Source organism: Oncorhynchus gorbuscha, linkage group LG14, assembly GCF_021184085.1.
Source record: "Oncorhynchus gorbuscha isolate QuinsamMale2020 ecotype Even-year linkage group LG14, OgorEven_v1.0, whole genome shotgun sequence".
NCBI lineage: Eukaryota > Metazoa > Chordata > Actinopteri > Salmoniformes > Salmonidae > Oncorhynchus > Oncorhynchus gorbuscha.
This window is the reverse complement of record NC_060186.1, coordinates 10,919,746-10,933,338: the sequence shown is the minus strand read 5'-3', so window position 1 is coordinate 10,933,338 and position 13,593 is coordinate 10,919,746. Positions and strand designations below refer to the sequence as shown.

The following is a 13,593-nucleotide window of genomic DNA, read 5'->3' as shown; positions in this document are numbered from 1 at the left end:
AACCAGGGATCCACAGTGATGCACCTGTTATGTCACCTGCATGCCTAATCCTCGTTATCTATAGGTTAAAACTCCCTGATGACTCACTCCATCCTTCTACTTCCTCATTGTTTACTGAATGGTACTTTCTCTGCCCTCAGCAGCTCAAAGTATCCTGGGATTTCCTACGCTAACACACTAGTATGACGGGTCAGTGCTTAAGGACTGGGCTGATGCACTTTGGGAGGCTAATTTACTGAATGTTACCTTCTCTGCCATCTCCCCTCAGTAGGAGGCCAGCGCACCAACTGATCAAATTTAAAACCACTAAGAAATGACTAATAAAAAGCATTAGAACCCCACAATGGCTACGAGCCTGAAGCATTTAACATGGGACAAAGGGTTGCTGGGACCAATGTGAGTTGTGTGAGTTGTAATGTGATGAGGGATGCAGGAGGCGGCTGTGAGGCTGGGACCGACTGCTAAGATTAAAGGATTATTTGCATTCTCGGTCCCATGGAAACTGTCAAATTCTAAATGGTAACAATCGCTTCTTGCAAGCAAAGAGGTTTTATTAATTAAATCCCCCCCATGATCAGGATGGAAAAACAACATATGCAGAGGCCTCACATCATCTCTTACTCTCAATGTAATCACATATAACAGTGATGTCTCAGAGGAAGGTACATGTATTGTTACTGTACGGCACCATCTACTATCCACTGTCTCCAAGGACCCCATCCTGTCATGAATCAACCCCACACAAGTCACGTTATTTCCAGCCAGCGGCAGCGGATGTGTCCCTGATGAACTCCAGCTCTGAGACGGATGCACGTGGCTAGCAGAGGTCAATGGAGGATTATATAGCGCCTTATAACCATTCCCATCTTGTATATGCCCCGCTAGCACACAGTTAATGAGGGCAGGATCCTTTCTCCCAGGGCAGCTCTTAATATCCCCTATCATTGGGACAGAGGCCCTGTTGTGCCATGATGGAGCATCACAACCATCCATCTTGGCTCTAAAAAGACTCCCAGTTTCCTCTAGCTACTACCTCCTTATCTGCCTGTGGTGTGAAGCTGGTCCTCTTCTCTTCACTGTGCGGCCCAGAGCTTAGAGCCTATCCCAGCAAACCACAGTGGATTAGGCCACTCACCATTGACAATTACCATTTCTGCACTGTAGGCCATGTGACCTACTTTGAGACGGTCAATCTGTGACATTGGTTTGGCACCAACCTTTCAGATCAGCCCTAATAGAATGGATGCTACCCTAAACACCGTAGTCTGGAGATGTCTACGTGATGTGATGTAGTGCCTGCGTCTGTGATCTGAATCACATTGTAACGTTTCTTATCTCTCCAGAGTGGGTGTTTCCATAATTGTCCCCAGTCACCATTTCAGGACATTGATGAAAGAAAAAAAATCCATAACGTGAAACACAATTTCAGGAAGGTGATTGTGAAAACCTTCCTTACACCAGGAGCGCTTTCCTCGCTCGCACCATCACAAAGCCAGAGAAAAAACTAAGAACGATTTGACAACCTTGTAATCACTCTCTCCCTCAGCTAGAGTTTAAAGGAAAGCTTGGGAATAAAAAATGAAAAGAAGAATGAGATTGGGGAGGGGAGAGTGGGTGTTGTGTTGTCCCGTCTGGTGTGGGTTATTGAATTGATGATGCTCCTTTAAACTCTATTTGCAGTGGTGGAGGTGGAGGTATGCACACCCAATAACAGCTGGGCTCCCAGTGAATCCTGGAGATCTGAAATGTGAGGCCTGGCGACCTTCCAGAGCTCCAAGGAGGATGAAGTCTGAGTCCCAGGCTTCTCACCATTCTCTCCAAATAAGATTGACCTCACCTCTCATTCATCCCCATGCAAGCCGTGTGTGTGTGTGTGTGTGTGTGTGTGTGTGTGTGTGTGTGTGTGTGTGTGTGTGTGTGTGTGTGTGTGTGTGTGTGTGTGTGTGTGTGTGTGTGTGTGTGTGTGTGTGTGTGTGTGTGTGTGTGTGTGTGTGTGTGTGTGTGTGTGTGTGTGTGTGTGTGTGTGTGTGTGTGTGTGTGTGTGTGTGTGTGTGTGTGTGTGTGTGTGTGTGTGTGTGTGTGTGTGTGTGTTGTGTGTGTGTGTTGTGTGTGTGTGTGTGTGTGTGTGTGTGTGTTGTGTTTCAACTTGTGTGTGTGTTCTGTTGTGTAGTTATTCACTGTGTGTCTCTCCTTCCTTGTCTCACCCTCTGTCTCCCTCCATTCCAGTGGTCAACACACATTTGGCCTCTGAGTAAGAATCCATAAATAAAATGGCTTCTGGGGAAACTTTCTAAACTGAATATTTTTTTCCATTGGTTTCATGTCTGTCTGATATTGTTGTCAAGAGTTCCTCCACCAATACAGAGAAGGGAGAAAAGAATCAATATGACCGAAAAGGTAACTGGTACTTGGTAAGCAGCCAGCCTGGCCAGTCTGGTGATATTGTGCATTTCATCCAATTTATACGGAGGCCTCAATTCATATGTGAAAAGCAGAAATGAAATTCTCCTCTGATTAAATGGATGTGCTTGAGGTTTATTTCCTTTGACGCTCGTGGTCCTCTACTACTCAGAACGTGAAGGGAATGGAAATGATTGGTCGACACGTCACACAACAATTTCTTTCTGAATAGGAAATATTGATAAAGCATGACATACAGACCAAGCACCATGGTCTTCTTCCATCTCGGGGCTGTAACAATTACAGTTGTGTTTCAACTTGAGGATATTCATCTACTAATGTCTTCCACTATTTACCCAAGGACTACTCTACAGGCCTGTTCTGTTGGTAGTTATTCACTGTGATCATTTGAGGAGCTCTCTCCCTCCCTCTCTCTCTCCCTCTCTCCCTCCATCTCCATCTCTCTCGCTCTTCCTTCCCTTCTACACTTTGCTCTCTTCAGTCCATAAGCACCCTAATAACTAATGGTCCCTCTTCTCACTAGTTACCGTCCACCATTACTGCGTAGCACAGCAGATTAATAGCCTATTGAATCGGTTTACACGAGGCTGCAATAAATGTGACACCGCTATACTATATTGATAACAACATTTAATATGCTCTCAGAGCCATTGGCATCAATACCTTCTGTCTCTCCAGAGGACAAGCTACAGGAAGGAGATCCACAGCAGAGTGGGATTGAGACATCGAACCAAGAGGAGGTGGGCATTTAGGGACAGACACTGGGCCCCAGCACCCTGTTCTCTCCCAGGACACGTGGGAGCAGTGCCAGTGCTGTAGCACCCAAGTCCAGGTTAGGGACTTGACTACAACGCTGGGCAGTGCTCAGACCATAAGAACCTTGAGTACATCCGTTCTGCCAAACGACTTAATGCCCGAGAGGTCAAGCTCGTTGGGCGTTGTTTTTTCGCTCGTTTTCGAGTTTGTGATTTCTTACCGTCCGGGTAGAAACACCAAGCCTGATGTTCTGCCAAGCATGACTTATCCCGTCTGTTTAGTTCTTCTGGCTGATGCTTATCCCGTCTGTTTAGTTCTTCTGTGGCTTCTAGGATTCTTCCTTATGGGCGTGTTGTCGGGTTAACAGTCTGGGGTGAAAGACAGGTTAAGCAAGCACTCACGCACACTGCGTCGCCGCGCGCTTGTCCTAGCACACTGTCATACTCTGCTGTCAGCTTAAGAGGAAGGGGACATTTTGGGACAGGTACGGGGAACCAGGAACCTCTCCTCTCCCCAGGATCCTTGGCGGAAGTGCACCGCACACTCACACTTTGTACTGTGGAGAAACACTCTTTTCACCACTTTGATCAGGAAATGACTTTTTCGCTGCAGGTCAGAAGAACTTGCGCAGCAGGTTAGGGTGATTAATGTAGCAGGTTAGGAGACAGAAATCCTGTCTTAACCTGCTACGAAAATCCCTTCGTATCCAAGGGGTATGAAAAGAGTCTGTCCTATGTACTATCAGCTCTGTAACACCCTGATAGCGGTGTGAGACTGGTGGAGGGGTCCTGATACTCTCCAGAAGGCATCTGTCACTGAGACGAGTCCCAGGGAGGATAGTAAGAGGGAACACTGCATGTCAAACTGCCAAAGCTCATTAGAACCTAGAAGGATTGACAGCCATTCTCAGACCCAATGAGGCTCCTAGTTGCCTGGCTGCCTGGGAGAACATTGAACGGTATGAGAGACATAATGAATCACTAAGCCTGCGTCCGTCGCACTGCCTCCCTGCCACTCCACTCTCCATCTGAGACAGAGAGAGAGAGAGAGAGAGAGAGAGAGAGAGAGAGAGAGAGAGAGAGAGAGAGAGAGAGAGAGAGAGAGAGAGAGAGAGAGAGAGAGAGAGAGAGAGTCAGGAGACAATATTTAGTTGAGGCTGTTGAAATTGCTTGCTAATAAAATGACAGTAACCCTTGGTGTCTCACATATTTGAAGCAAATTGGATAAACTTTAGGACAATTTTTCATCTTGATTTAAAAGTATGATAGATGTGATAACAGCATATTTCATTGGATGACCATGTCTGTATACTTATACACTATTAAGTAATACTACCGTCTTCACCAGCAGTAAGTAACAGTCTACCATGTAGTTTTTCAATGTTTCACAGTAACAACTGTTTCTCTTTGCAATGTCTGGACACTTGCTGAGTGGTAAAGTACAGTTCTCACAACAAGGGTACTAGTAGCTACTTAACTAGTTTAATTAGATGTTTTATTGTTGTTGTAGTATGTCAGCAGTCTGTACAATATATTTCCTAATAGATATTACAAAGGTGACAGCTGCATAGTCACTGTATATACAAATACCAGTTGGTTTGACAAGACAATACTTATTGTCTGACTGTTAGATTGTCATAATGTGGGTTGGTAGCACAGGGGTTGGTGGCACATTAATTGGGGAGGAAGGGCTCGTGGTAATGACTGGAGCGGAATAGGTGGAATGGTATCAAATACATCAAACACATGGTCTGATGCCATTACATCCGCTCCATTCCAGCTATTATTAAGAGTCGTTCCTCCTCTCAGCAGCCTCCACTGGTTGGTAATATTGTGCATATACCCCTGAGTCAGAGCCTTAGTTTCTGTCGGGAACAGGCAGAGTGAAATGTGACTGTAAGTTTCGGTTTTGTTGCCTAGCAACTCTCTGTAATGAGAATGACATATAGAAACTGCTGGTCATTGTGGGTGGAGTCGATTTCAACACTATCAACCTGCACTTTGATCCAGCAAGCCACCACAACTTCCATTGCCAAGTTGATCAATCCTAACATCGAACCAGGAGGGCATTTTGGGGCAGACACTGGGCCCCAGCACCCTGTTCTCTCACAGGACACTTGGGGTCAGTGCCAGTGTTGTAGTACCCAAGTCCAGGTTAGGGACTTGACAACGCTGGGCTATGATCAGCACACTGTGATACTGTGCTGCTTAAGAGCTTAAGAGGAAGAGGACATTTTGGACTAGGCACTGGGAATCAGCACCCTCTCCTCTCCCCAGGACGATTGGGAAGTGCACTGCACACTCACATTCTGTACAGTGGAGAAACACTCTTTACACCACTTCGATCAGGAAGTGACTTTTTCGCTGCAGGTTAGGAGAACTAACGTAGCAGGTTAGGAGACTGAGTTAATGTTAGGAAAAGGGTTAAGGTTAGGGTTAGCAAAAATGCTCTCCTAACCTGCTACGAAAATGACTTCATATCGAAGTTGCGTGAAAAGAGTCTGTCCCCTGTACTATCAACTTGGATCCCCGATAAGGCTCCAAGTTGCCTGGCTAACTGGAAGAATGGTGGACAGTATGAGTGAAATAATCACTAAGCTTGCGTCAGTTACCCTTGGTGTCTCACATTTTACTTTAAGACAATTTATCATCTAAATTTACATGTAATAACAGCATATCTCATTGGATGACCAAGGCCCTTCTCCCCTGATTGCTCAGTTTGGCCCGGGTTGCCAGCTCTAGGAAGAGTCTTAGTGGTTCCAAACTTCTTCCATTTAAGAATGATGGAGGACACTGTGTTCTTGGGCACCTTCAATGCTGCCGAAATGTGTTGGTATCCTTCCCCAGATTTGTGCCTCGACACAATCCTGTCTCGGCGCTCTACGGACAATTCCTTCGGCCTCATGGCTTGGTTTCTGCTATGACATGACTTGTCAACTGTGGGACCTTATATAGACAGGTTTGTGCCTTCACAAATCATGTCCAATCAACTGAATTTACCACAGGTGGACTCCAATCAAGTTGTAGAAACATCTCAAGGATGATCAATGGAAACAGGATGCACCTGAGCTCAATTTCGAGTCTCATAGCAAAGGGTCTGAAAACTTATAAATATTGTTTTCTTCCATCTTGTTGAAGTGAATTTAACTCACTTTAAACATTGTTGATTGACAGATGATCCATTTTTTGGCATCTACTGCCATTTCAAGTTCTCACAACTAGATGAGGCTATCATTCTACACAGAGTACATATAGTACACAGTAGTTTATACAGAATATCTATACAGAGACAGACAAACTGAACACTTGCAAACACTTGAAATGACATCATTTTGATCTGAAACACCAGAGTCCAGATTGAAGAATTCACTTCAATACATAATGCGAGAGAGAGAAAGACTGCAATAGCATTTAGTTGGGGAATTGTTTGTTAGTAAGATGACATGTACCTTGGTGTGTTGAAAGACAGGTTCAAAGTAAATTGGCTATTTTCCGACTAGATTTGAAAGTGCACTACATATAATAACAGCATATATCTCATTGGGTGACCATGTCTGTATACTTAGAAACGATTAAGCAATACTGCCATGTCTTCACCAGCAGTCTACAATGTCGTTTTGCAATGCTTTTCGCAGTAATAACCGTTGCTCTTTGCAATGGCTGGATACCTACTGACATCTAGTGGTAAAGTCCTTGTTTGATTTAACATATTTTTTTATTGTTGTTTTATATGCCTCTAGTGTGTGTTATATCACTCCTTATTTCTGGTTGGTACATTACACACACCTGAGTTTCTGCCAGGATGCAGAGGGAAATGTGATAGTTCTGGTTTTGGTTTCATTTCCTGTAATATGAAAACATAACTGTGGGTGGAGTTTTAGTCTGTATCATGTCTTTATAACCAGTATAACCTGCCCCCTGCGCTACAACTCAGTTAACCTGCTTGATGGATTCTAGCCTTAACCAAGACAGAATAGCACACTGAGTGATACATTATAATGGAAGCCAGCTTGTCTCTCCTGGAGGAACACCTCTCTTGTCCCGTGTGTTGTGACATATTCAGCAACCCCGTCGTCCTCAAATGCAGCCACAGCTTCTGTGAGGAGTGTCTCCGGAAATACTGGAAGGACTTGGAGATTTTCCTGTGTCCTGTATGCAGGAGAGAGTGTTCTCCTGAGGAACCGAGCCAAAGTTTGGCCTTAAAGAATCTCTGTGAATCGTTCCAGAGAGGAAGTGAAAAGGAGAAAGGATCTCAGGATATCTGCCAGCTGCATGGAGAGAAACTCAAACTCTTCTGTTTTGATGACAAACAGCTCATCTGTGTTGTCTGTCACATATCAAAGAAACATAAAGGCCATGACTGCTATCCCATTGAGGAGGCTCTGCCTGATTTGAAGGTGAGACAGATTTCAACATGTTTGCCTTTATTTAACTGATAATTGTGTGATTTGATTTGTTAACTATGCCCGTGTTTAAAGAGAAATGCATCCCTCTGTGACTGAATAAAGACTTGAATAGCTGAATACTGTACAATGAACGCCTGGTTGATCAATTTCACTTCTTATGTCATTCTAGAGTAAAATCAAGGCTCCTCTGCAGAACAAATTGGGAAAAATGACCACCGCCAAACTGGAAGAGGAAAACTGTGTGGAACACTTAATGGTAGTTCACAGTAATACATTATTTCTAGTAAAGATGCAGTGCATTCAGAAAGTATTGAGACCTCTTGACTTTTTACAAATGTTGTTACGTTACAGCCTTATTCTAAAATGAATTCAACAGTTTTTTTCCCTCATCAGTATTCAGACCCTTCACTCAGTACTTTGTTGAAGCACCTTTGGCACTGATTACAGCCTCAAGTCTTATTGGGTATTACACTACAAGCTTGGCATGCCTGTATTTGGGGAGTTTCTCCCATTCTTCTCTGCAGATCCTCTCAAGCTCTGTCAGGTTGGATGGGGAGCATCGCTGCACAGGGAAACTAAAACAAAACATAGATTGCTGTCATACTTTGTCCATAGACTGCTTCAGGGTATAGAAACCAATATGTAAATCTGTAATTTGGGTGAACTATCCTTTTAAGTTTCCTTCTTGTCTATGGTAGGTCCAGGGCCAACTGGAGAGGAGCAGATAAGGGGGTTGTTTAAGAAATTTTACCAGTTCCTAGAGGAAGAAGAGGCTGCCAGGATAGCTGCTCTGAAAAAGGAACAACAGCTGAAATATGAAGTGATGAGAGAAAGAATGGAGAAGTTGACCAAGAATATCTCAATGCTTTCTGAGACTATTGAAGTTATCAAAAAGGACATGGAGACTGATGATATCACATTCCTGCAGGTATGTGGGCCAGTATTATTTAATTTATGTCAATTGGTGGTGAATACAATTGTTTCACAACTGTCAATGGACACACCTGTAAGCTATGAGGCAAATAAGCATATTTACAATGATTGACGGGTTTATGGACTTTTATTTCACAGCCACCTCATACTGTAACAGTGTCATTTGTCCTTGTTGTTTTTATAGAACTACGAGGCCATACTTGTCAGGTAAGTCCCATTTTATTTGATCTCCATACTTTTCCATTCCATTGAATGGAATCACTAAAGTTGAGTTATTACCCTAGAGCCGAGTGCACACCTCCAGACACTGCTGCAAATGCTGAGATGGGGCCAGGAGCATTCATTGACATGGCCAAGCATGTTGGATGTCTGACGTTCAAAGTCTGGAACAGTCTGATTAAGATTGTTGACTACAGTAAGTCCAGGGTATTTCACAATTCAATTCGCCAACATTTGTGAACAGAATATATATTTCAATAGTTCTGTGAAATGATTTATCTGTATCTCCTTAGATCCTGTAACCATGGATCCAAACACAGTGTCCACAAAGCTCATCCTCACTGATGACCTCACCACTGTGACGTGCTGTGAGGTAAAGCAGAGTCTTCCAGACAATCCTGAAAGGTTTCATGTAGGAGTGTTGGGGTCTGAGGGCTTCATTGAAGGCAAACATTTCTGGGACGTTGAGGTAGGAGACAGCGATAACTGGTCTCTGGGAGTAGCCAAAGAGTCCATTGTGCGGAAGAAGCTAGTAAAACTGGATCCTGAGAGTGGATTGTGGACCATCAGATATATTAATGGGAAATACAGAGCAGGTGTGAAATCACGCCAAGAGATCAAGGTAGATGAATGCCCACAAGTGATCCGAGTATGTCTGGACTGTGACAAGGGGGAGGTCACATTCTCCGACCCCACTATGAGCAATACTCTGTACACCTTCAAACACACATTTACTAAAAAGCTGTTCCCATACTTTAGTATAGGCAGTCTTAAAAGCCCACTGCGCCTTTGTAAGAGACCCCTCACTAAGGTAACTGAGACGTGAGCTGGGGCACGAGGCAAATCTGCTCATTGGCCACTGCACTGCGGATTCCCTCTGCTCCAGTTCTCCAACCTAATGTGTGTTTGTGTGTGTGTGTGTGTGTGTGTGTGTGTGTGTGTGTGTGTGTGTGTGTGTGTGTGTGTGTGTGTGTGTGTGTGTGTGTGTGTGTGTGTGTGTGTGTGTGTGTGTGTGTGTGTGTGTGTGTGTGTGTGTGTGTGTGTGTGTGTGTGTGTGTGTGTGTGTGTGTATATCGGAGGGGTTGTGGGGGAAAGCAGAAGATACTAAAAAGCAGAAAGGACAGGTTAAAAGTAAATGGGATTTACTGTAGGACTATTTTCAGACTAGAATGTAATGATGTAACATATAATGGCAGCATATCTCATTGGACGACAATGTCTGTATAGTTATAAACTGTTAAGCAATACTACGATATCTTCACCATCAGTAAGTAACAGTCTACAATGTAGTTTTACAATTAGTTTCACAGTAATGACTGTTTCTCTTTGCAATGTCTGGACACTTACTGACATCTAGTGGTAAAGTATTGTTCTCACAACACAGGTACTAATTGGCACATCACTAGTTTGATTAAATAACAAAAAGGTCACTAGTCTGTACAGTGTATTTCCTAATAGATATTGGAAAGGTGACAGCTGCATATTTACTTTACTATGTATTATATGATATGTGTAAAAGCTGCTATGACAAGATGCGACGTATTAATACATGGCTGTGTCAGATCACTCATTATCGTTGGTTGGAACGCTACACACATCTGGGTTCCTGCCAGGACACAGAGGGAAATGTGCTAGTTTAGTTTCCTGGAATATGAAAACTTAACTGTGGGTGGAGTTTTAGTCTGTATCATGTCTTTATAACCAGTATAACCTGCCCCCTGTGCTACAACTCAGTTAACCTGCTTGATGGATTCTAGCCTTAACCAAGACAGAATAGCACACAGAGTGATTCATTAAATTGGCAGCCAGCTTGTCTCTCCTGGAGGAACACCTCTCTTGTCCTGTGTGTTGTGACATAAATAAAACTCTTACTTACAGTTGTGGCTGCATTTCGTGACATATTGTTGTCTCTACCTTCTTGCCCTTTGTGTTGTTGTCTGTGCCCAATAATGTTTGTACCATGTTTTGTGCTTTTACCATGTTGTGTTGCTACCATGTTGTATTGTCATGTTGTGTTGCTGCCTTGATATGTTGTTGTCTTATATACTCTCTTTATGTACTGTTATGTTGTCTCTCTTATTGTGATGTGTGTTTTGTCCAATATATATATACACTGCTCAAAAAAATAAAGGGAACAATAAAATAACACATCCTAGATCTGAATGAATGAAATATTCTTATGAAATACTTTTTTCTTTACATAGTTGAATATGCTGACAGCAAAATCACACAAAAATTATCAATGGAAATCAAATTTATCAACCCATGGAGGTCTGGATTTGGAGTCACACTCAAAATTAAAGTGGAAAACCACACTACAGGCTGATCCAACTTTGATGTAATGTCCTTAAAACAAGTCAAAATGAGGCTCAGTAGTGTGTGTGGCCTCCACGTGCCTGTATGACCTCCCTACAACGCCTGGGCATGCTCATGATGAGGTGGCGGATGGTCTCCTGAGGGATCTCCTCCCAGACCTGGACTAAAGAAACCGCCAACTCCTGGACAGTCTGTGGTGCAACGTGGCGTTGGTGGATGGAGCGAGACATGATGTCCCTAATGTGCTCAATTGGATTCAGGTCTGGGGAACGGGCGGGCCAGTCCATAGCATCAATGCCTTCCCCTTGCAGGAACTGCTGACACACTCCAGCCACATGAGGTCTAGCATTGTCTTGCATTAGGAGGAACCCAGGGCCAACCACACCAGCATATGGTCTCACAAGGGGTTATTATTATTATAGGATCTAATTTCGGTACCTAATGGCAGTCAGGCTACCTCTGGCGAGCACATGGAGGGCTGTGCGGCCCCCCAAAAAAATGCCACCCCACACCATGACTGACCCACCGCCAAACCGGTCATGCTGGAGGATGTTGCAGGCAGCAGAACGTTCTCCACGGCGTCTCCAGACTGTCACAAACTGTCACATGTGCTCAGTGTGAACCTGCTTTCATCTGTGAAGAGCACAGGGTGCCAGTGGCGAATTTGCCAATCTTGGTGTTCTCTGGCAAATGCCAAACGTCCTGCACGGTGTTGGGCTGTAAGCACAACCCCCACCTGTGGACGTCGGGCCCTCATACCACCCTCATGGAGTCTGTTTCTGAGTGTTTGAGCAGACACATGCACATTTGTGGCCTGCTGGAGGTCATTTTGCAGGGCTCTGGCAGTGCTCCTCCTGCTCCTCCTTGCACAAAGGCGGAGGTAGCAGTCCTGCTGCTGGGTTGTTGTCCTCCTACGGCCTCCTCCACATCTCCTGATGTACTGACCTGTCTCCTGGTAGCACCTCCATGCTCTGGACACTACGCTGACAGACACAACAAACCTTTGTGCCATCCTGGATGAGCTGCACTACCTGAGCCATTTGTGTGGGTTGTAGACTCCGTCTCATGCTACCACTAGAGTGAAAGCAAGCACCGCCAGCATTCAAAAGTGGCCAAAACATCAGTCAGGAAGCATAGGAACTGAGAAGTGGTCTGTGGTCCCCATCTGCAGAACCAACCCCGCAGGAGGCCTTTTGCCTTTTGGTAGGCCGTCTTTGTAAATAAGAATGTGTTCTTAACTGACTTGCCTAGTTAAATAAAGTTTAAATAAAAAATAAATATACATCACCCTTGTCGTCCTCAAATGCAGCCATGGCTTCTGTGAGGAGTGTCTATAGAAATACTGGAAGGATATGGACAATCTGCTGTGTCCTGTATGCAGGAACGAGTGTTCTATTGATGAACCTAGCCTAAGTTGTGCCTTAAAGAGTCTCTGAGAATCGTTGCAGAGAGGGAGTGAATTGCCTGCAACATGGAACTCTTCTGTTTTGATGACAAGCCGTTCATCTGTGTTGTCTGTCACACATCAAAGAAACGTAAAGGCCATGACTGCTGTCCCACTGAGGAGGCCCTGCCTGATTTGAAGGTCCGTTTGTGAAAGTATCTGTTTCCTTTGCTTTTATTTGAACTGGTCATTTAAATCACATTATGTGACTGAGTAGAGAGTGACTGGCTGGATTAAAAGACTGGTCTGTGTAACATACATTTACCATGTTTACAAGAATCACTTTTCATTTATTTTTAGAGAGAAATCCAGCGTGTGAGTTCCACTTTGAAGAAGGAATTAAAAAACATGCACACAGCCAAGATGTACCATCCAACCTGGGAGGAGCATATACGGGTATCTGTCATTTAAAAACAATAAGTTTTGAAATGTAGAAACATTTGAGCAGTGTTCAAGTTTGGTCAAGTCCATTATGGTCAAGTCCCGTGTGGAGAGGAGCAGATAAGGGGGAGTTTAAGAAACTCCACCAGTTCCCGGAACAGGAAGAGACAGCCAGGACAGCTGCCCTGAGAAAGGAAGAGCAACAGAAATGTCAAGTGATGCGAGAAAGAGCTGAGCCGTTGACCAAGCAGATTTCAACCCTAATAGAGACTATTCAAATGATCAAGGAAATGGAAGTTGACAATATCACATTCCTTCAGGTAAGGGTAAAGATGTTTTAAATTACAAAGATATAAATTCCCAACATGAGCTCATGAACTCACTGCAAAAACTAATGTTCGTCTAAAGTGTCACACTGCTAGTCTACAGTCAAATGTCGTATAACGCCTTGAAATTCTCAACCAGGTCGGAAATTGCTGGTGAATGAGTTCACAACTGTAAATTAGTTATTTCTCTGTGAGTTTTTCTCAATTATCTCAGTGTCATCTGATATAACATAGTGAAATATGTCCTTCTTTTGTACAATTACAAGGCCATACTTAATAGGTATGTCGTAAATGAAGTCCCCTTTCATCAATACTAAATACATGTTACACTCCATTTACAACAGCACTGATGTTTTCTTATTCCCACAGAGCCGAATCCACAGCAACAGACA

At 43.9% G+C, this 13,593-nt stretch overlaps 1 protein-coding gene across 1 annotated transcript; it reads left to right on the top strand.

Moving 5' to 3' along the window:
* The first annotated feature begins 7,758 nt into the window (after positions 1 to 7,758).
* On the top strand, positions 7,759 to 10,875 carry LOC123995728 (nuclear factor 7, ovary-like). Its single transcript, XM_046299397.1, has 5 exons — positions 7,759 to 7,838; positions 8,281 to 8,510; positions 8,700 to 8,722; positions 8,800 to 8,930; positions 9,028 to 10,875. The coding sequence occupies exons 2-5, from the start codon at positions 8,406 to 8,408 to the stop codon at positions 9,558 to 9,560; spliced, it is 792 nt and encodes a 263-aa protein (XP_046155353.1). The 5' UTR covers positions 7,759 to 7,838; positions 8,281 to 8,405; the 3' UTR covers positions 9,561 to 10,875.
* Positions 10,876 to 13,593: the final 2,718 nt, after the last annotated feature.